Here is a 25032-nt window from a genome sequence, read left to right as displayed (position 1 = left end):
ACCAAGACTCAGCTTGGTTAACCAGGTCAACCTTGACCTGAGGGATGTTGCACCAACAATCTCCCCCTTTTTGATGTTTGACAATACCACAATAACACTTACAATGCCACATGTAAGTTAGGCTAATCCCATAGCCTCATTCTTCATGCCACTAGGTAATGAAAGCATAAGTTAAGCTTTTCATTCTCCCCCTAAGAGGGAAAACTCCCTCTTAGATAATGAAAGCCTAACTTACTCCCTTTCACACGTCCTTTCATTCTTCCCCTATTGGCACACATCAACCTATGCCCCCTCTTTGGGCACACTTCAACAAATCCATTTGTTGAAAACTCTCCCCCTGAAGAGTTGCTCATCATTGGTTACAACTTCACTCGTTGAACCAACATGATAATGAAGGTCCCATACCCTTCATTTATCCTTAACTTCTTCCTCAATGTAGACAAATACTCAACCTTGAGCATTTTCTAACATCTTGAGTTCCCACTTGAAATAATGAGGATATCCACTCCCCATTTCAAGTTCAAAAGCTCGTCCATGAGCATTTTCTTTAAAGAAGGTTAACCACCTTCCAAGGTTCATGAAAAATAATTTTCATGCCTTTAAAGAGTCCCTCCCCCTAAAGACATGGTGGTAACTTCTGTCATTGCACCAACAATGACTTGGAATCCCTAAACCTTTAGGAAACCCAGATTTAGAAGTTTTGAGGTTCAAATGTTCAAAATTTGAAACAAACCTCAACCTAAACTTCAATGAAGTCTTCCTTAACCATTCCATCCTTGTTTTCAACACGAAAACACCCTTTTTATGTATACAAATGTATTTTAAGGGTTTGGAATGGTTACATAGACTAACCATGGTTCAAAGATGCTGAAGTCAGGCATTCCCAGCCAAAATCAGCAACTTGGATCGATTGGAGTTGGGATCCAATCGATTGAACCAACCGAATCGATCCACTGATCGATTCGGTATGTGGATCGATCCACGATCGATCCAGCGATCTGCTCGCTAGTATTCGAATCGATCCACGGATCGATTCAGAACTCAATCGATCCATGGATCGATCGGAGTTCGATAGTTGCTGAAATTCCATTTCAATCAACTTCGAAACCCTAGAAAATTCTACAAAATTCAAAAATCATGAAATTTCGTGTAGACATTATTTAGGCATACTTAATCATGGAAAATAGCTTTCTATGAAAATACTTTATATTTTCAAAGATTGACACAAACTTGAAAACTTACAAAAACTTTAGCGTTTTCTTCAAGTTTGTGTCTAACTATTCAATGGTGATTACTATCAAAAGATAGCCTTCACCAAAGTTTTCCAAAAACATTTTAAAAACATTTTCAAAACCAATATCCCATCATGTTCCTTGGGCATAATGCACATGACTTGTACATTAGCTTTCCCAATGATGGGAAAACACATAACTATGTGTTTTAATGAACTTAAAACTCAAAAGAATGCACTAAATCAACATCTTGAGTTTTGTTCATCATCCTAACATCTCACTTGTATCTAATGTGCACTGAAACACATACAAGTCATCTTATAGGTCTTTGTGAGATGTAAGATTTTGGTTTTGCCCTATTCTAGGGATCATGCATATCTATCTAGGCATTTTGAGAGGTAGACATCCACAAAGGATGTTACTTGTTGATTTACTTGTTAAACAAATGTCACTTGTTTATTCTAATGCCATATGTCCTTAATTTTTAAGGAAATAAACATAATGCATGATAATGTTATGGCATACATCAAAATAAAATAGCTTTCAAAAGAAAGATTCCTATAACTACATGATGTATGTATGACATGACATGGTATTTTTGTATTTTTCATGATAAGTCATGAATGCAAAATACAAATAAGATAAAATATGATGTCATGGCATATTATGAGCAAACAATCATGGCAAGGTTTAGCATAAATAAAATATACCTAGATTACCTATCTAAGTATCGTTAATCTTAGCTAATCCTAAAACTTAAACCCTAGATTGCCCAAAGTGCTTCAAGAGAGTGCCAAAACCTAAATGGGCATTTCTAATTCTCTTGATTAATTTATGCCAATTGAAATTAAGCTTATCCTCAAATGTTGGCATATTCCATTTTTCCTCAAGAGTAATCACATAAATCAAGGCCGGAGTGCCTTAAAATTTATAAGAGAATACCAAAATCCCAACTTGGTATTTCTCTAGGTTTTCCCAATTTATGCCTTTTAAGATAAAATCAATTTTCCACCATTAGGCACATTTTACTCTTTCAAGAAGTAAATAATAATTCCATTTCATTTTCAAAGGTTAACAAAAACCTTGAAAATGCTCCTTGAGTGTCAATTTCCTCAAAGTTGGGTTAACTACCCTTCTAATCGGAGTTGACACTCTCTAACCCATCTATGGGGTAGAGAAGATGCTCCTAGGAACCCAACACCTATTGGTGCTCCTTGGATGCTCTAGGTACTCACTAGGGATAACTTCCCTAGATACCTTCCTAGTAACCTTGTTGAGCTTCTTAGAAGCCTTGGTCACATTTTCTAGGTCAACTCTAAGGATAGCCTCTCTTGTGACCTTGTTAGTGACTTTCTTAGACTTCTTAGAAGTCTTAGTCACTTTGGTTGCAAAGATACTTCTAGGGATATCTTCCCTTGTATCTTGGACTTGACCTCTAGACTTAGGATTTTTTCCATAGCTATATGGAACCCTATGATAACTAGGCACATCCTTTTTAGCTTTGGGTTTGTATCCCAAACCTCTATGACCATTGGATGACCTTTGTGCTCCTAGACCTAGGCTATGCTCATTTTGGCCTAATAAGATATTTTCCATCCTTCTTAGGGTCTTTTCCATTTTATCAAGTCTTGACCTCAAGACTTGATTTTCCATCACTAAGTCCTTAGTTTTTGGTTTTCCATTAAGTCCATGAGCATTTTTGTTTCTGGGCTTGTAGCTACAATCCTTAGAGTTCTTGCCTAGACTTTTACCTACATTCCTAGCCTTAGGTGTAGTAGTTTTGGCATGTAGGGCCACATGCTTTTCCTTAAAGCCCTCATGTTTCCTATTCTTATGGTAAATCGCATTAAAATGATAAAAATTAGAACTATCATGCTTTTTACCATAATGTAAAGGAGTAGGCTCAATAAATGTTACCTTCTTCTTTACCTTGGAGGCTCCCTTGACTAATGCCTCCTTGAGCCTTGACCATCTTCTTCCCTTGAGGCATTGACTCGGTAATGCCCTTTTGATTGCAAGAGAAGCATATGATATGCTCCTTGCTCTTCTTTGTTCCGGAATGGTCTCCTCGGGCTTCTCCTTGCCCTTTGCCACTTGACCCTTCTTCTTGGCCAAGTTGGGACACTTGCTCTTGTAGTGTCCACTTTCCTACACTCAAAACATATTATATGATTTTATTTTTAATTGAAACATTTATACCTTCTTGTGTAGGGATGGCACTTGCTCCTCCATTTGCTATTTCTTGAATTTCGGAGGTGGCACCATCTTCTTCTTCTTCACTTGACCCGGATGTAGAAGCTTCTCCTTCTTCTTGATCCGGCGTCACCAAGGATTGCTCCCCCTCAATCCTAGAGGTGGAGGCTTCATCATCTTGAACATGAAACAAAGAGTATGCTCCCTCCTTGTTCCCTTCGTTGCATTCCCTTGAGGATGAAGCTTCTTGGATTTCCTCTTCTTCGGAGGTTGAGCATCTCTCAACCTCGGAGTCCTCCTCTTGGTCTTGCTCCAAAGAGTCACCCTCTCTGGATTCTTCATGATCTTGTACAGTGGAGGGGATCTCTTCATGAAGCTTGGCCAATTTGCTCCATAGCTCCTTTGCATCTTCAAACTCTCCATTTTGCAAAGGATGGTGCTTGGCAATAAATTGACCAAAAGCTTGGTCACTTTATCATTTGCCTCGCACCTTTGGACTTGCTCCGGGCTCCATTTGCTTTTCTTTAGAACTTTGCCCTTTGAATTTCTTGGAGCCTTGAAGCCTTCCATTAGAGCAAACCATTGCTCTATCTCCATCATAAGAAAATTTTCGATTCTTGATTTCCAAGAATCGAAACTCGTAGAAGTGTATGGTGGAGCCACCCTTGTGTCAAATCCAAGCCCATCTTGGAATTGCATCTTGAAGTTGAGCTTGATAAAGTCTTGAACTTGAAGAATTTGCTCCAACTTCTTCACCCTCTAGCTTTTCTTGATATGCTTGACCCTTCCGGCGATGATTCCGGTGAAGAGCGGCCTTGCTCTGATACCACTTGTTAGGACCAAAAGTAGCTAGAGGGGGGGTGAATAGCTCGTCGCGTGCTCGTTGCTCGGTGTTGCTTGTTTCTTCAAGAATGCGCAGTGGAAAATACATAAACAAACACAAACACGCTAACACTAGGAGTTTACTTGGTATCCACCTCCAACGGAGATGACTAATCCAAGGATCCACACCACGCACGCACCCTCCACTATGAAAACACTCCTTTTCGGTAACTACCGAGGGCGGAGAAGCCCTACAAGACTCTCAGTACAAGAAGAAGAAAGGGTAGTAAAGAATAAGCAAAAGCTTACAAGAAATGCAGTAAAAACCCTAGCTTCTTCTTCTTCTCGTTGCAACTCGCCTCTTAACTTGGATGAACCTCCAAGAACCTTCAAGAACTGGCGGTGAGGAGCTTAGAGAGTCTTGGAGGAGCCGTGTTGAATCTGGAATGAATCGGTGAAGTTCTGAAGAAATCGCACGCCAACAGCTATAAACGACGCTTAACGGTCGAATCCCAATCGATTGGATTGCTCCCAATCGATTGGGAGGCTTTAGATCGATCCACGGATCGATCCGGCAGCCTCTGTGCTCGGGAAAACTCGGATCGATCCACGGATCGATCCAGTTATGCGTGGGCCCCAATCGATCCAGTTGCGACCTGGATCGATCCACGGATCGATCCAAAGAGGTTCTGGCTGGGACTCACCGGATCGATCGGTGGATCGATCCAGATCTTCCGGATCGATCCACCGATCGATCCAAACCTTCTGGATTAATCCACGGATCAATCCAAACTGGATCAATCCACGGATCAATCCAAACCTGGATCAATCCACGGATCAATCCAAACCTTGGTTTTGCCCAAAACCAAGCCCAAAGCCCTAAACCAACATCTAGTCAACCATGACTTGTTGGTACATAAGACCTAGCATCCGGTCACCCTTGGCCAGCTAGGACTCTCTCACCAAGTGTCTGGTCAATCCCTTTGACCCACTTGGACTTTTCTCTTCTTGCCAAGTATCCGGTCACTCCCTAAGACCTACTTGGACTTTTCTTCCTCGTGCCAAGTATCCGGTCAATCCCTTTGACCTACTTGGACTCTCACCAGATGTCTGGTCAACCTTGACCCATCTGGATTTCTCTTGCCTGGCTTCACTCACCAGGACTTTCCCAATTGCCTAGATTCACTCACTAGGTCTTTCACCTGGCTTCACTCACCAGGATTTTTTTCCTGCCTAGCTTCACTCACTAGGACTTCCCAATTGCCTAGCTTCACTCAATAGGTCTTTCACCTGGCTTCACTCACCAGGATTTTCCTCCTGCCTAACATCCCAGTTAGGACTTCCTAGTCAAGTATCCGGTCATCCTTGACCTACTTGACTCTTCTTCAATCAATATCTTATTGTCAAACATCTAAACCCAAACCAAGACTCAGCTTGGTCAACCAGGTCAACCTTGACCTGAGGGATGTTGCACCAACACCCAGTGTCTGTCGACTCAGCACTCGGACATGATCATGTAACATAGCCCACAAAGCATGAAGTTCTACTTTCCTAACAACTCCATCGCTTTCCCCTCTAACAAAAATAGTTTTACTCATAACTCAATGTAAATACCTAAAAATGGGGTTTTGCATATGGGAAGCTTTAGCTCTAGAGGGCTCATAAGGTTGATCCAATCCAGTAATCGAATTTCAAAAATGATTCCAATTGAATCTTGAGTCAAACCTGCGAAAGCTACTGGTAGACAATCCAAAATAATTATTGAACTCACTAAATATCCACTGAAATTCTTGATTCAATAATCTAAAAGTTATTTTGTCAATGTAATCATCTTCATTATCAAAGTGAACATCTAGTGAACTCAAAAACTCAAGAATAATTCGAGGATATGTAGGTAGATGTGTGTACATGATATCGTTCCAATCAAGAGTACCAATCATCCAATCTACATCATCTCTAATCCCTAGAATATTCAAAACAGTTGGGTCTATATAATGTGTACACACAATCTTTCTATTGATAAGAATATCAAATCTAGATTTATGATCTTCATTTCTAAAAATGATATTGAATTCATTGTCATTACTTTCATCGCGTGAAATCCTCTTTCCTTTGCCCTTTGTGGCCTTTTTCTTTCCTTTTTTCCTTTGTTGGCTCCCTTCCTCCGATTGATCCACCGCTTCCCTTACGAAATTTCTTCAAAAGATTTGACATATTATCAAATTCAAATAGGGAAAGGTGTTATTTTGTTGGAGAAGAATGATCTTGCAAGGTTAGATCTTGAAAAATAAGATATTTGGGAAAATAAATTATAGATCTTGAAAATAGGAGAGGAGAATTGTTGTTAAGATCTAGATCTGATGAGGTTTGTGGAGAAAAATGAGTTTAAGATCTAGATCTGAGAGATTGAGAAGAAAGGTTGAAGATGAGAAGAGTTTGGAAGAAAGAAAAGGCTTGGGGGTGTGGCCGACACGGCCAAGGCACGATCGTGTCTTATAGACACGTTGTTTACAACCTCACTTGTTCACAACATCATAATAAAGGTCTTATACCCTTCATTTTCCCCAAGTGCTCACCCTTGAGCACTAACTCATCATTCAATGCTCATCCTAGAGCATTTATACTCCAACAATGAAGATATCTAATCTTCCATTGTTTTTCAATGCTTAACCTTGAGCATTCATCACAATAAAGGTTTCCAACATTCCATGGTTTCATAAAAAATAAATACATGTCTCTTAGGAGTAGCTCCCCTCAAAACTTGCTTTAAACTTCTGTCATTGCATCAACAATGACTTAATATTCCTAAACCTTTAAGAAACCCAAAATTTTAAAGTTTCGAGGTTCAATAATCAAATTGAATGCAAACCTCATCCTAAACTTTAGCTTAATCCATCTTTAACCAATCATTTCTTGTTTTAACAATAAAACTACCCTTGAGTGCTTATCTAAGCACTTTCTAGGGCTGGGAATGGTTAATACTACTAAATATGGCTTATTCAACTTAAATAAACTTATTTAGGCTGAAATTAGGTCTTAAGCTCCTAAACAAAGCTTTTAATCAATTAAGACCAGCCATAATCAATTGAAGTTGGGGTTCAATCGATTCCTAGGTGTTAATCGATTGCTGTGATCAATTAAACTCCTTAATCGATTGATGCAATCAATTCAGTGAGCCACTGTGCTCATGGAAAGTCTCCTAATCAACTGCCTTAGTTGATTAGGATGTGGTAATCAACTAGCCTAGTCGATTACCATTTCTGATTTCTGAAATTGATTTCAATCGAATTTCAGACATGCTCTAAAAATTCTACAAAATTCTAAAAATCATGAAAATTTATGTAGACATTGTTTAAGGCATATGCTATCATGGTAAAATAGTTTTCTAAGAAAATACATCTTATTTTTAAAGATTGACACAAAACTTGACACCATTGAAAAACATCAATGTTTCTTCCAAGTTTGTGTCTAACTTTCCAATGGTGATTACTATCAACAAATAGTCTTCGCTAAGGTTTTCCAAAAGTATTTTGAAATCATTTTTAAAACCAATTTCCAACCATAGTTCTTAGGCTAAGTGCACATGACTTGTCCAGTAGCTTTTCTAATGATTGGATAATAGATAACTATGTGTTTTAATGAAGTTAAAACTCAAATAGATCCACTAAATCAACAACTTGAGTTTGTTCATCATCCTAACATCTCACTTGTATCTAATGTGTACTAAAACGCATACAAGGAACCTTATGGTCTTTGTGAGATGTAAATTTTAGTTTTGCCCTAATCTAAGGGATCATGCATATCTATCTCGGCATTATTAAATTGATCATCTAACTAGGATGTTACTTATTAATAAATGCAATTGTCCTTAATTACAAGGAATTTATAATAATGCATGATGATTTATGGCATACATCAAAATGAATATATATATATATATATACCTTGAAAATGGTTCCAAGTGCCAACTTCACTAAGGTTGGGTTATCTACCCTTTCAATTAGAGTTGACACACTCTAAACTCATATAGGGTGTGGAGAACACACTCTTAGGAATCCAAAATCGATTGGTGCTCCTTGGGTGTGCTAGGTATTCACTAGGGATAATTTCCCTAGTTACCTTCCTAAGATAACTCTTGAGGGGGAGAGTTTTGATGTGTGCCAAAGGGGGAGAATGTAGGATTTAAGTTAGACCTTCTTAACCCAAATGGGAAGTTTATCCTCTTAGTAAGGGGGAGAATGAAGGAAACTCTCATTCATGCTTTTACTTGAAGAAGAAGAAGAAGTTGAGGCTATGGGATTAGCCTAACTTAAAGGTATTGCCAAACATCAAAAAGGGGGAGATTATTGGTACAATATTCCCTAGGTCAAGGTTGATCAGGTTGACTTATCTTGAGTTAGCTCAAGCTTAAGTCATGATGTTTGGGTTTCGATATTTGACAATATGAGAGGAAGAAGTAAAGTAGATTAAGGTTGACTAGATACTTAATTGGAAAGTCCTAACTGGACGTTAGGCAGGACAAGTCTAATGGAAAGGTTAGCAGAAGATGAAAATCCTAGTGAGTGAAGCTAGGTGAAAAGTCCTAGTGAGTGAAGCTAGGTAGAGGAAAATCCTAGTAAGTAAAGTCAAGTGAAAAGTCCTAGTGAGTGAAGCTAGGCAGGCAAAAAGTCCTAGTGAGTGAAACTAGGCAGATGAAAAGACTTAGTGAGTGAAGCTAGACAATGAGGAAGTCCTAGTGAGTGAAGCAAGGCAGTGAAAATTCAGGTGGGTCAAGGTTAACCAAACACCTAGTGATTGGAAGTCCAAGTAGGCCAAAGGTTTGACTGAATACTTGGCTCAAGGAGAGAAGTATAAGTAGGATAAAAGTTTGACCGGATACTTGACATAAGGAGAAAAGTCCAAGTGGGTCAAAGGATTGACCGGACACTTGATGAAGAAGTCCCAGCAGGTCAAGGTTGACCGGATGCTAGGCAATAAGAAGTCCAACAGGTCACGGTTAACCGGATGTTGAATAAAGAAACCCTAGACTTTAGTTTAGAAGTTAGAGTTTGGTAATCGACTAGGTTAGTTGGTTACCAAGATTAATTGATTAAGGTAATCGATTAAACAGGTTTTGCGAAGTGCATAGAGAGGTTCGTTATCGATTAGGTCAATTGATTATGAATGCTTAATCGATTATGACAATCGATTAAGCTTGGATTTCACGAATGCATAGAGAATTTGGTAAGTGATTAAGCAGGGAAGCTTAATCGCTTACAGCTTATTCTCGTGTGAACAGAAAGATTTCTAATCAATTACCGTAATCGATTAGGAAGACTTAATCAATTAGGGTAGTTGATTAAGCTTGAAAAACTAGCCGTTATTAGCCAGATAAAAGGCGTTCGTGTGGACTATTCTCTATATCGCTCACAAGTTTTCTTCTCCACCAAACTCACCAACACACACCAGTTCTTATAAGATTCCTTTTTGTATTAGCTTCTTGTTTCTTTCTTCTTGTATTTCAGTGTGTGTGAGTTTGTACAAGGCTTCTCTGCCTCCAGATTGTTTCCAAGAAGTAGTATTTTGATAGTGGATGTGTGAGTAAGGGTCGGATCCTTGGATTAGTCACCTCTTCTTGAGGTGGATACCAAGTAAATCCATATGGTTAGCATAGGGGAGTTTTGCATTGAGTTTTTCCACTGCAACATCATTATCGACGAGCGCGAGAAGCTATTCACCCCCCCCCCCCCTCCTCCAAAGTGTCCCAATAGAAATCCTTGAAGCAATAAATGGAATCGGCCGGAAGCTGATTGAACCATCTCTTTGTAGAGCCCGAGAAAGTGCTCAAGAACACTCGACACTTGACACCATTTGTATATTTATGAAGGATGGCTGCATTCTAGAACTTGAGTAGGTGGTCCTCTGAGTCGGTCTCTCCTCTATATTTCCCAATAGCTAAGGAGCGAAAATGACTCGGTAGCTTGTCTTCCAATATTTCCTGAGATAACAACATGCTTATCCACTCTGGTTAGCTACTGTCATCGGAGCTTTTCCCTTTTGAACATCCTGAGCGAGCACATTTCTTGAAGATGATCCTTGGAGCCTCTCCTCTCAGTCCCCTTCATCGAAGGGCGTGCGAAATAACGCTTAATGATATGCGAATAGGGAGGGGGTACATGCGGAAGACTGATTGGTTGTGCAGGTGTTTGCATGAAGCTGACCGGTGGAGGAATCGGTGGGAACCCAGTCAGCCCTTCCACCCGCATCCCTCACTTGGCATAAGGGCTGTCACCGATACAGCCGGGTCTTTGGCAAAGAGCACCCGGCTGCGGCCTGCTGCTGTTGCATCAACTTTTGTGCTCTGGCAGCCACGAGTAACTTCAAGTCCTCTTGTGACAATGTAACTATTGTGAATCACCTAGCTTCTTCCATCTTCATGCTTCTGATTCAGGCAAGATTCCCACAGACAACTCCAAATTTGATCTTATTTGAAGGCGAGGAAGATGGTGTGTGTTAGCAATTCGAGCCACAAAAATTGCTTTTTAGATTGCGAAAACCCCGAAGCTAGCCACGGATCCGTGCGAAGATATATATATAAAAATTATGAACATGTTTCTACACTAGATCTACCTTAGATCTACATAAAAAGAAGCGTTACCCTTGTAGCGATGCCCTTCGCTTATCCCGCTCATACAAATGGTAGCCGGATCTCGTAGAGTGTCCACCGTACACTCCTCTACACGTATCCACACGGACAAAAGGTGGAGAGAACCACTTAGAGTGTGCTAGCACCCTTAAGAGGCTCGGCAATGGAGGAGAGGGAGAGAACAAGAGAAGAGAGGAGGAGGAAGAAGACTTCAATGAGCACACAATTTCTTCAATTCACCATAAAGTGGCCGGCCACTTCATTGTGTGTTATATACCTCCATGTAATACCAAGAGTCATGGCTCTTGGTCTTCCTCATAAGGTGGCACACATTGATGTAGCCTTGATGATGTGGAACACCATCATTGGCCGGCCCATGCCAAGTCACCATGAGGTGGCATTTGGTCAAGTCAAACTTGACTCTTCATCTTCCCTCTCAAGTCAAGTCAAACTTGACCCATTTATCTCCCATGGTTGATCAAATCCAACCTTTGATTCAAGTCTATTTAATTTAATGAATCTCTATTCATTGAATTAAATTGACTCAATGAATCATAGTCCAAATTAGACTCATTCGACACATGAATGAAATTGAGTCCAACTCAATTAGTCTAATTTGGATTACTCTTAATCCAATTTGGTTCATCACATGAACCCAATCCTCTTGGTCCATCATATGAACCTAATCTCCATCTAATTTCCCTTTGTGTGTGACCCTATAGGTTCTTGTAACGTTGGTAATGCTATTAAACCCATTTAGAAATATAAGTAATGAGCGGTATCTAGTAATACATCATTACTACCCAAGTTACAAGAATATTGAGATCCAACATCACCATTGTTACTACTAATTGTGACTCTCAAAATATGTGACAATGTCCTTCTATCCTTGACATCTAGATTGATCAATTGAGGCATAGACCGTGTTATCCTCTAATCAATCTATGTCTTGAACTCCAAGTAGATTCACTCTAATCAAATGAGCTCAATATCTCATATTGACTCATTTGGGCATGGTCATGCACTTAGTGGTCTCACTCTATCAAGAATCATGATGTCACTCCCGTCATATAGGAGGGATAGATCCCATCTACATCACTCACATCCCTTCGCATAATTTGTTACATACCCAATAGTCGCCTTCATAGTCCACCCATTTACGGGTGACGTTTGACGAAGTCAAAGTATGTAACTCCTTATGTAGGGAACCATGGTGACTTCAGGTCCAAGGACTGATAGTCATACTAATGGTCACATGAGAAAGTATATGCCAGTCATATAATGATCCATGATACTTTGTCATGGCGGGCCATTCAGTATACATTCTCCAATGCATACCCATGTGTCAACTTGATATCTCTATATTCATGGCTTGTGAGATCAAGTCATCGAGTTGACCTACATGCTAGTCTCATCGTATTAACATTGTCCCTGAATGTTAATACTTGACTAGGAATGATTAAGAGTAGTGTTCTCTATATCATCTCATTATCGATTCAACCAATAGATTGATATAGATAAGAACCTTCTACTCAAGGACGCTATTATACTTAGTTATTTGGCACCAATACAAGTAAGTATAATAATCATAAAGAAATACCTTTATAAATATATAGGAATATGATACATCAAGTCCATACAACAATCATCACATGATTGGCTTTAGGGCTCTAACTAACAATCTCCCACTAGCACTAGTGCCAATCAGTGTAGGCTCTAAGGCCCAATGACCTAGTGTGACCATCATACTTTCTCTGTGCCAAAGCCTTGGTCAAGGGATCAGCGACATTAGCCTCTGTGGGTACTCTGCAACACCACCATTCAAGCAAAAGATGAACCCAGACTGCGATCTATGATCATCCTGGTCAATTTGGAAGCTGGCATCACTGTAACCCTTTACAGCTAGCTCGCCATCGCCTCCATATATCAAGAAATATTCTTTAGTCCTTTTCAAGTACATAAGAATATTCTTGACCGCTATCCAGTGACGCTCACCTGGATTTGACTGGTATCTGCTTGTCATACTCAAAGCATACGAAACATCAGGACGTGTACATAGCATGCCGTACATGATAGATCCTATGGCTGAAGCATAAGGGATCTTATCCATGCGGTCTCTCTCCTATCTAGAAGAGGGACTTTGAGGTTTCGAAAGATTCACACCATGTGACATCGGTAGAAATCCTTTCTTGGAACTTTGCATGGTAAACCGTAGTAATACCTTGTCAATATATGTACTTTGAGTTAGGCCAAACAATCTCTTAGATCTATCTTTATAGATCTTTATGCCTAGAATACAGGCTGCTTCACCTAAGTCCTTCATTGAGAAACAATTCCCCACACTACAAGAAAAACTCTCATAGACATCGGTGGAACAACAACGGTTTTAAGCAAAAACCGATGTCTTTGAGTATTTTACACCGGTTTTTCCAAAAACCGGTGTCTATGAGCGCAGATTTTCGCTCATAGACATCGTTTTTTTAGGCGATGTCTATAAGCGCCTTTTTTCGTTAATAGACACCGATTTTAACAGCGGTTTTTAAAACCCGGTGTTTATGATAAAATAAAATAATTTAATTTTTCCACCCATACTTAGCCAAAATTTACAACACTTCACTCTTCCCTCCAAACTAAACCTATATTGCGCCATCCACCCATACTTAGCCCTAAACCTATATCGTCGCGACGTACCACCACTTTCCTCCAGCGATTGGAAACCACCTTCCCTACTCGCGCCACAATGCCGGGGGCCTCCACCGGAATCGTCTACGGCGGCCTCAAGTACCAGGTCGCAACGGAAGTAACCACTCCAACTCCTTTCTTCTTTGGAACTCTACTAATTCGTCTTCCTCTCCACTCCTTCCCCAGGCCCGATGCATCGCCGACGTTAAGGCCGACATTGACCACACCAGCTTCCTCGCCGGAACTCTCAGCCTCAAAGAGGAAAACGAGGTTCATCTCTCTCGTCGATCTCGATCTAATGATTTTGTGGGTGATTTCGGTGTTTTTGTTTATTAGGTGCATCTGATCCGACTTTCACCGTCAGGATCGGAGCTCATATGCGATGGTCTCTTCTATCACCCAAACGAGATCTGGGATCTCAAGACTTGCCCATTCGATCCCAGGATTTTCTCTACAGTGTTCACTTCTGGTGAGTAAACGATGACTTGGAGCCGTAGTAACTTGGTCTTGAATTAATGGGTGGCAGTGTGTTCTTCCGAAATGTAGAATAGTAAGTAGGTGAGTGTTTCTGAATGCGAATAAGCTAAGCTAGATGACCCTTATGTTTAGTCTCGATGTAGTTCTGTAATTGGTTTTTTTCTAGGAAAGAAAGGAAATTTGTTTAACCACATAAGCTGTTCGAAAATGGAATGATAAATGTATGGTTTATTCACTCATGAGATTTAGCCTGCCTTGCATCATATATCTAACTTTTGAATCCTTTTTAATTTTGTGAATTATAGAAAAGGGACAGTATATACAGGTTTACATGAAAAAATCCTTTCAGGGGAAAATTTGTTCGTGGAGCTATAGCTTATTGTGGAAATATTTGTTATTTTGTTTATCTTGTTTAGCACTTCTCTCATTCTTGTTGTGTCTGAATGAGTTAAAACTCATACTCTGCCCTATGATATTTTTTGAGCACTTTTGTTTTCTATTTGAATGAAGTACAGTTATGCTAATACTTTTAGGGTATTGATCTTTTTCTGTGAAATGATTCCAGCCGTATCTGTGTTAAAACTAATAAAGTTTGCATTGAACTAAAGGTGAAGCATATGGGGCTTCTGTTTGGAAGATTCCTGAGCTCTATGGACAGTCGAATGCCCCACAACTCGAACAATTAGTCTCCCTTGACAAGCATTCTTTTAAGATCAAGTGGTAATCTCATTTTGGCATGTTTGTGTTTTCCAGTTTTTGCTGATATTAAAAGAAAAGAAGATACTTGGGCTCCAAGCACCTTTTAATGACTCCTTATTGGTATGCTTGTCAGCGTCCTTTGGTGGCCATCTGGGAAGTATGATAGACTAATCAGCATTGATGAAGGAAATCTTTTCCTTTGGAGTATAGATTCGTCCAATAAAGTAGCCAAGGTAAGCTCCTTAAAGAACCTTCTATTATCTTTAGAAAGACTAATGGTTGTGCTATTAGGTTCCTTTGTGATATGAATGATAAACCTTGTAATGTGATAGTTGTCTATTGCTTTAGGTTTATATTAGTATATTTCAGCTGATTGTAAAATTTTGAATCTGTTATATAGAAAAAAATTATGAGAGGACAATTCTAAAGCTTTACAAATTTATTTGTCAACTCATAATGTTGATGCTTTAAGCAGATTTAGTTTTGGTTTGCAGAAGCATCAGGTGCATGGTTTATAGTTTAAGGTATGAAGCATATACAACTTTCCAAGTTCTTGGCCATGGAAAATTAGATCTAGTCTCCCACCTAGGGAGAATGGAAACTTTTCTAGGCCATCTACAAAATTAAAGATCTTGCCGTAAGCATAGAGGGAAAAAGTCTTGAAGAGAAGAAATCCTTGCTAGCTAAATGTGCAGCTACTACACTTTCTTCAAAGTTAATTGGTGGTGAGAAGGAGTTTTTTGCAAACATGGTTGTGGAGGCTATCCTTGCAATTGGCAATGATGATAGGCTTAATTTGATTGGGATAATATGCGTTGTTGTGCACTTAATTAGCATGCGGGATGAGGTAAATGTGATAAAGTGTTGTCTAAATTTTGTGTACCTTTAAAGTATGTCACATATCTAATATATATATGGTTGCATCTACATATGTAGAAGACCAGGAAGAAACAAGTTGACAACAGACAAGAGAAGTCTAAGTTACAATCGTCCAATGTGCCAAGACCCTTACACATCTTATATAGTTATTTTCAGTGTCTTGATGAAACAGAGAATGTGATTTTGGAATTAGTTCCTGATGTATTTGGCATGGAGCGCACAGTCCATGTTAATTGCGATGACATATTTCCCTTTTGTGAATTGAAGTCAATCACAGACACTTGCATAGTTGTGTATATGTGGTAAGCTTTCAATTGAATTGGACTTTATTTATGTGTTTCATTAATTTAGATTTCATCATTTTTTGGGGATATTTTCCAATTGTAGGCATCTATATAGAAAGATGTAGGAAAAGATGTTGATGCAGGATTTCAGATTGGTGGATCCAGTGCCTGTGGAATATGTACCATCAAGAAATCAGAATAGAGATTTCATCCAAGAACAATTGAATAAAAGGCCTTGTTACTTAAGCAGTAGGCTAATTGGTACCTCATCTGGTCAATTGGTTGTTGTGCCATGCAACGTTGGGTGAGTAAGAATAACATTATATATCACTCTCACTTGCATATTTTGAGAACTTGCAAGATGCATATATATACTAATTATATTTCTTTGTGTAGTTTTCACTGGATTTTGACTATCATCAATGTTGAGAAGGAGATTATTTTTTTGTTGGATCCTCTTAGTCACCGCATTCGTGATCAAGATTGGAAATATGTTGTCAACATGTAAGTTTTTTCGCTTCTTTTCTTACCTTTGTTGAAACATGTAAGTATTTTGATGTGGCAATACAATTCCCACGGGTTATATGCATGAAGGGCCTTGAAAATGTATAATGCGGAGGCTGGAAGGAAAGGGAAAAAACAACCAACATGGGTAGTTGTCAAGGTATGTCCTTTTGATTAGCAACTGTTTCACTATCCTTGAAGGAGTTATTCCAATATTTCTTTTCTAACATAGGCTCCTCAACAACCGGATGCGGAGCAATGTGGTTTTTATATCATGCGATATATGAAAGATATAATTGAAAATTTTGGAGTTGACTACAAGGATTCACTTCCAGCAATGGTAATAATACAATATTTTCCATTTTGCATATAAGCCCTAAAGATAATTTGTTGCATTTTCCAACACTGTTTCAGTATCATAATTGATATAAACTCATTGATTTTGATTGATTATGAATGTCTCTTAGCTTTTGAGATCTTGCTGCTGCTATGCTTTTCCCCTGGTGCTTGATGTGTTTCTATGTTACAATGATTTTTTTGTGAACAACCGGATGCTTTTCCCCTGGTGATTTTGATAATTTCTATGCTTTTCCCCTGGTGCTTGCTATGATTTTTTTGATACAAACCGGATGTTATGCTTTTGTTACAATGATTTTTTTGATACAAACCGGATGCTATGCTTTTGTTACAAACCAGATACTAGTTGGAGACTAAATGATTGGCTAAGAAAGGAATTAGAGATTAGGAGCTGCGTGAGTAGAGTGGCTGGATAAGCTATCGTAAATGGTAACCTTAGGATTAAAGTATTGATTACATTTTTTTTATTCATGGGTGCCTGTGGATATTTGAACCTGCTCAACTTCCTCTAAATATCTAACACATTGATACTCGAATTTAACCTAACCTATTAAGATAAATGGGTAATCAAACCTAAAGAAGAAAATTGATATGAGTAATAAAGAAGAAATCTCAAATTGAGGCATGGTTGGACTGGTTTTATTGTTAAGCTCAAGGGCCCTAGCCTCAGATTGCAGCCAGGAGCATAATCACTCTTGCTGATAGGTGAATTACAAACACTTGACTTTGCAAGTAAGCAAGTAGCTGACTTACCTGGGCCCTCTTTTAAATTTTTTTATTAGATTTGTAGTTTGTGTATGCTACTATATTTCAGATAGTTTCTTTTCCATTTTTCCTTGTTGAACATTGTTTTGATATGTATGTTATATTTTATTTATTTCCATACAATTTTATTCATTGTTTCTAAAAGCCAACCAATATACTCTTTTACATAAAACCCTTAAATTAGACCTCATTTTGAAAAGCTTTCTATTAAGACCACAATAAACTTTCCTTCACATTAGGAAGCCCTGTCAAACTGGGCAATGAAGGGGTTGCTGGCTTATTTATATGTATTATAGATGCGATCATGAAGTTTCATCAGTTGAAAATTTGAAATTCTGGTCACCAAAATGGAATTAGATTTTTTGTACTTTATTTGTTTGATTTCCTGATCATCTGAATTCCACGGACAGCTAAATCTAAAGAGGGAATTGGATTAAGGAGTTGAAAGTGAAAAGGATAGCGTGCTGGTTTTCCATTGCGGATTGATAGTAGGACCTAGAATCCAATAACTTGGTACCTAACCGCCTTATATACCAAGTATAAATTTTATTCTTTATTACTCATATCAATTTTATTATTTAAGAAGGCAGCTGCCTTCTTGCCGCATTCCTTGCTGCTGTGGTTGGTAGCAGAAATCACAGAAAATAGGGGGCTTAGTGCAGGATATTCAGGATACCAAGATGACATCAGAGGTAATACAATAAATAGTATATCTCTTCATCAGAGGTAGCTTTGTTCTTCTATGCTTCCTTCACTGGATTTGTTGTGTAGTCATATTTCTTTGTTCAACCATTATCATGCCTAGTAAGTTGTTGTATGATGTTGTCGGTTCTTATCAATCTGTACACTTGAATTAGAAGGAGTAAATTATCTATGTTATATTCTAAGCAGCATATACTAAGTGTCATATATGAAAGTTTTAGATTCTATGTTATATTCGTTATCTTCCACAGCAACCTTTAAAAACTCAGTATTCTATTTTATTTGATACATGTACACATTTGTTTTAGTTATTTGACATATGGTTGATTTATGTGTTTTTACAGTTTACAAATCTCAAGTACTCCAGAGTTGAAATTGATGAAGTGCGGTTCTACCTTGATGTGTTAAAAGAATGTTCTACCTTGATTTTGATATCTATTAGCTAGCTTTTGATGTAAAAAGAATGTTTAGGTATTTTATGGATACTGTTGTAAGAAGATTATTTATATAATTTGTGAATATTTGTGTATTTTATGGATATTGTTGAATGAAGAATATTTGTATAATTTGTGAATATTTGTGTGTTTTTTTTTTGATTATTGTCGGTTTTTCATTATTTCGGAAATCAAATTTGTGTTGTTAAAAAATATACATATTACATCGGTTTTCCACCGCTACAAAACCGGTGTTATTAACTAATATTACATCGGTCATTTACCGCTACCAAAACTGGTGTTATTAACATACAATATTACATCGGTTTTACACCGTTGATGAAACGGTGTTGTTAAGTGATACTACACCGGTTAATAACCGATTCGAAGACCGGTGTCGTTAAGTGATACTACACCGGTTTTAACCCGATGTCTAAAATGGCAGACTTTTAACATCGGCTTCATAGACATCGGTCGAAAATGAAATAGACACCGGTGGAAAACCGATGTCTATGAGGGTTTTTGTTGTAGTGCCAGCCAAGTCTTTACAGACTGCAGCAAAGAGATATCATTTCCAATGAGTAGTATGTCATCCACATACAATACAAGGAAGACAACTATGTTCCCAACAACCTTCTTGTAGACACAGGGTTCATCTTCATTCTTGATGAAACCAAATTGTTTGATTGCATCATCAAATCGAAGATTCCAGCTCTGAGAAGCTTGCTTTAGTCCATAAATGGACTTATGCAGCTTGTATACTCTACCAGTATGTAGTGGATCTACAAAGCCCTCAGGTTGTGTCATGTACACATCCTCGAGCAAGTTTCCATTCAGAAACGTGGTTTTGACATCCATTTGCCATATCTCATAATCGTGGTATGCTGCAATAGCAAGCATGATCCGAATGGACTTAAACATCGCTACTGGAGAAAAAGTTTCATCATAGTCAATACCATAAATTTGCTTGAAACCTTTAGCTACCAAACGACCCTTATCGATAAGTTCATCCATGCCAGTCTTTCTCTTAAAGACCCACGCACACCTAATGGGTTTGATGCCTTCAGGTGGATCAACTAAAGTCCATACTTGGTTGGTGTACATGGATTTCATCTCGGATCTCATGACCTCTAGCCATTTCTCAGAATCTGGTCTAATCACAGCTTCCTAATAGGAGGTAGGCTCATTCTCAATGAGCATAACGTCGTCATGGTCAGACAAGAGAAATGAGTATCTCTCAGGCTGATGACATACCCTCAGACCTGCGAAGAGGTAGGTCTACTTGAACTGGTTGTTGTTCCTCAACTCCTTGTGGAACAATCTCATCATCCACAACATTTTGTGGTTCCAGTTCAACTTCCATCAAGGCTTCAGTGCTATGGTCCATATCTTGAACTTCTTCAAGATCGAACGTACTCCCACTAGTTTTTCTAGAAACAAAGTCCCTTTCAAGAAATACCCCAATTTTAGCCACAAACACTTTGTCGTGACTGGGAATGTAGAAGTAATATCCCTTCGTTTCCTTAGGATATCCTATAAAAAACACTTATCAGATTTAGGTCCTAGTTTATCCAAGACTTGACGTCGAACGTAAGCCTCACAACCCTAAATCCTCATAAAAGATATCTGGGCATCTCTCCCAGTTCATATCCTATATAGTGTCTTTATCACAGCTTTGGATGGAACACGGTTAAGTGTGAAGACTACTGTGTCTAGAGCATATCCCCAAAAAGATATAGGAAGATCTGTGTGACTCATCATAGATCGTACCATATCTAATAGGGTACAATTCCTCCTTTCAGATACACCATTCCACTATGGCGTTCCAGGAGGAGTGAGCTATGATAGAATCCCACACTCAACTAGATAGTCACGAAACTCATGGCTAAGGTATTCTCCACCTCGATCTGATCGAAGTATCTTAATACTCTTGCCAAGCTGGTTTTGTACTTCATTCTTGAATTCTTTAAACTTTTCAAAGGATTCTGACTTATGTGTCATCAAATACTCATAACCATATCTACTGAAGTCATCAGTAAAGGTAATGAAGTACCTATAACCACCCTTGGCAGCAACATTGAAAGGGCCACATACATCACTATGTATAAGTTCTAACAAGTCAGTCGCTCTTTTACTGTGTCCACTAAAGGAAGTCTTGGTCATCTTGCCCAGTAGGCATGACTCGCATGTCTCATATGATTTGAAATCAAATGAGTCCAGCAAACCATCTTTATGGAGCTGGGATAAGCGTTTGTCATTTATATGACCTAAGCGACAGTGCCAGAGATTGGTTTGGTTCATTTCATTTGACTTGAACCTTTTGGTATTTATGTTATAGATGGGGTTCTCTAAGTTTAGAATATAGAGTCCGTTCATTAGAGGTGCACTATAATAGAACATATCATTTAAATAAACTAAACAATATTTGTTCTTTATTATAAATGAAAAACCTTTCTTGTCTAAACAAGAAACTGAAATTATATTCTTAGTAAGAGCATACACATAACAACATTCATCTAATTCTAGTACAAGCCCAGAGGGTAGAGATAGACAGTAAGTCCCTACAGCAACAGCAGCAACCCGTGCTCCGTTGCCTACATGTAAGTCCACCTCGCCCTTCGTCAATGCTTTGCTATTTCTCAGCGCCTGCACATTGGTACAAATGTGAGAAGCATATCCGGTATCCAATACCCATGATGAAGAAATAGATAGATTGATTTCTATAACATATATACTTGAAGTAGAAGTCTCACTTCTCTTCTTCTTAAGATCTTCCAGGTACACTTTGCAGTTCCTCTTCCAGTGTCCAGTCTGACCGCAGTGGAAGCAGGTAGCATCCTTGGCAACCCCTCCTTTAGGTTTCATTACCTTGTCTTTGCCCTTGGCTTAGGACTTTCCCTTACCTTTAGGCTTGCCCTTGCCTTTATGCTTTTGCACCATCAAAATGGAGTTGGGCTTTACCTTCTTAAGGTTGAGCTCAGCAGTTCTCAACATGCTTAGCAGCTCAGGCAGCGGCTTATCAATTTCGTTCATGTTGTAATTCATGACAAATTTACTGTAACTCTCTGGCAAGGATTGCAAGATCAAGTCAGTGGCCAGTTCTTGGCCAAGTGGGAATCTCAACCTCTGTAGGTTCTCTATGTACCCAATCATCTTGAGTACATATGGACCTACGGGAGTCCCATCTTGCATCTTGCACTGAAATAATGCCTTAGAGATCTTGAAACTCTCGTGCCTTGCTTATCCTTGATATAGTTGATGAAGATATTCAACCATATCATAAGCAGTCATCAACTCGTGTTGCTTCTGAAGCTCAGAGTTCATGGTTGCGAGCATGAGGCATGACACATCTAATGCATCATCCTGATGCTTCTTATAAGCATCTCGGTCAGCTCGCGTGGCAGTGGCAGGAGGTGCCTCCGGAATGGGCTGCTCCAGGATGTACAGTTTTTTTTCTTGTGTGAGAACGATTCTCAGATTCTTGTACCAGTCCAGGAAATTAGCTCCATTAAGCTTGTTCTTGTCAAGGACAGAACGCAGGGAGAAAGTGTTCGTGTTTGTCGACATGACAATCTACAACATAAATAAAGAAGAAGTAAATATCATATTCCACTGATCATTTAATTAGGCCTTTAACTAAATGATGCTCCCACTGAATTATAGGGCTTTTGTAGAATTAAGTCATGGATGTGGTCAAACCACACTACTAGATTCATACCAATTAGCTATAATTCTCACAGGACAAGATCTACATCATACTACGCCTTGAGTTAGCTTTGGCTAAATCACCCAAGACTTAGTATGATCGGTAGATAACTAATTATCAATTACATCTCTATGTAACTCTTGTTTATAGGATCAAAATCCTCATTTATATTAAAACTTGAGTTAGCTTTGGCTAAATCGCCCAAGATTTAGTATAAATGTGATTTTTATCCTATCTTCCAACCGTTGGAAAATGCCTATAATTATACCCGATCCAATTGAGTTAACTAGTTATACTCAATCTAATTGAGTTTGTACTCATCCAAGCTTTGATAGGCGGGACCAAGATTGACCCTCCGCACCCTACCAAGATAAAATGCGTTGCTCTGCTTTGGCAGATTCAACAACAACAAATGATTGAGGTAGTGATGGGTATCAAAACTTGGTAGGCATTTCGAGTTGATTTGATTAAGATCTAATCTAATCGTGAATGTATATCATATACGCATTAAGGCACTAATTACCCTACATTAGCATGCATCACATACACACAAGCAATAATTAATCAGATTAATTAATTTGTGATGAGGTTATGGCCCTACTACGATCTTCTCAAGCTAATGAAAAGATCGGACGGTCAACCTAGGGTCAACGACTTCTTCAAGCGCCTCCTTTTGACCGCCATGTGTTGACAGCACCCTCCTCGTAACTCCTTCTTGAGTGGACCTTCCACCGCTTCATTTTGTACATTACAAATATGAAACTCGAGTTACATTCGAGTCTAAAATCTATTTACAACAGAAACATAAAGGGGAGGCACGATGCGCAGGTCGCATATTATATACAACACGCATAACACAAAAATGGCGTGCATGCCATATTATGAATTACAACACATTTTAATCAATCACATTGGGGTTTTGGGCCATGACCATCACAAATATCATACATAATTCTAAATTATGTATTTTACATAAATTTTTATAATTTTACTACTATTTTTATCAATTTTATGAGTCATAACTTCTCGGCGGTCCCAATTAGCGATTTTCGGGTGCGATCGTGGGACAATGGCCCTTGCGGGGTTAGGGGCAGCACCCCTTCTCACGAAATGAATATCGCGAGTGTCCCAAAATGATCTAATAGCACCTTAAGTTGCTGTCCGAAAGAAAAATAATTTTATCTGGGCGAGACCTTACCGTTTCAGAAGATTTTCTTGGTAGGTGAAGCCTACAAGTGTCCAAGCACTTGTTGCTTCGCCTCTACGAGAAAAATACTCACAAAATTCATAAAAATCATAAACTTATAGAAACTTACAGATCTAAAATATTTTCATAAAAATAAATACAAAACATGTACACGCTTCGCATGTGGCTCTGATACCACTGTTAGCAATTCGAGCCGCAAAAATAACTTTTTGCATTGCGGAAACCCCGAAGCTAGCCACGGATCTGTGCGAAGATATATATATATAAATCATGTACATGTTTCTACACTAGATCTACCTTAGATCTACATGAAAAGAAGTGTTACCCTTGTAGCAATGCCCTTCGCTTATCCCGCTCGTCCAAATGGTAGCCGGATCTCGTAGAGTGTCCAGCGTACACTCCTCTATACGTATCCACACGAACAAAAAGTGGAGAGGACCACTTAGAGTGTGCTAGCACACTTAAGAGGCTCGGCAATGGAGGAGAGGGAGAGAACAAGAGAAGAGAGGAGGAAGAAGAAGACTTCAATGAGCACACAATTTCTTCAATTCACCATAAAGTGGCCGGCCACTTCATTGTGTGTTATATACCTCCATGTAATACCAAGAGTCATGACTCTTGGTCTTCCTCATGAGGTGACACACATTGATGTAGCCTTGATGATGTGGAACACCATCATTGGCTGGCCCATGCCAAGTCACCATGAGGTGGCATTTGGTCAAGTCAAACTTGACCCTTCATCTTCCCTCTCAAGTCAAATCAAACTTGACCCATTTATCTCCCATGGTTGATCAAATCCAACCTTTGATTCAAGTCTATTTAATTTAATGAATCTCTATTCATTGAATTAAATTGACTCAATGAATCATAGTCCAAATTAGACTCATTCGACACATGAATAAAAATTGAGTCTAACTCAATTAGTTTAATTTGGATTACTCTTAATCCAATTTGGTTCATCACATGAACCTAATCCTCTTGGTACATCATATGAACCTAATCTTCATTTAATTGCCCTTTGTGTGTGACCCTATAGGTTCTTGTAACGTTGGCAATGCTCCTAAACCCATTTAGAAACATAAGTAATGAGCGGTATCTAGCAACACATCATTACTACCCAAGTTACAAGAATGTTGAGATCCAACATCACCATTGTGACTACTAATTGTGACTCTCACAATATGTCACAATGTCCTTCTATCCTTGACATCTAGATTGATCAATTGAGGTATAGACCATGTCATCCTCTAATCAATCTGTCTTGAACTCCAAGTAGACTCACTCTAATCAAATGAGCTTAATATATCATATTGACTCATTTGGGCATGACCATGCACTTAGTGGTCTCACTCTATCAAGAATCATGATGTCACTCCCGTCACATAGGAGGGATAGATCCCATCTACATCACTCACATCCCTCCGCATAATTTGTTACATACCCAGTAGTCGCCTTTATAGTCCA

General features: G+C 38.8%; 1 protein-coding gene across 1 annotated transcript; it reads left to right on the top strand.

Annotated features, from left to right (window-relative positions):
* The first annotated feature begins 13612 nt into the window (after positions 1–13612).
* Positions 13613–15117, top strand: LOC121993876 (WD repeat-containing protein DWA2-like). The gene is made up of 6 exons (XM_042548147.1): positions 13613–13660; positions 13741–13824; positions 13891–14023; positions 14640–14751; positions 14864–14963; positions 15079–15117. The coding sequence occupies exons 1-6, from the start codon at positions 13613–13615 to the stop codon at positions 15115–15117; spliced, it is 516 nt and encodes a 171-aa protein (XP_042404081.1).
* Positions 15118–25032: the final 9915 nt, after the last annotated feature.

The sequence above is a fragment of the Zingiber officinale genome, chromosome 6A, assembly GCF_018446385.1.
Source record: "Zingiber officinale cultivar Zhangliang chromosome 6A, Zo_v1.1, whole genome shotgun sequence".
Taxonomy (NCBI): Eukaryota; Viridiplantae; Streptophyta; class Magnoliopsida; order Zingiberales; family Zingiberaceae; genus Zingiber; species Zingiber officinale.
Note: the sequence above shows the minus strand (reverse complement) of the source record. Positions and strands in the feature narration are given on the sequence as shown.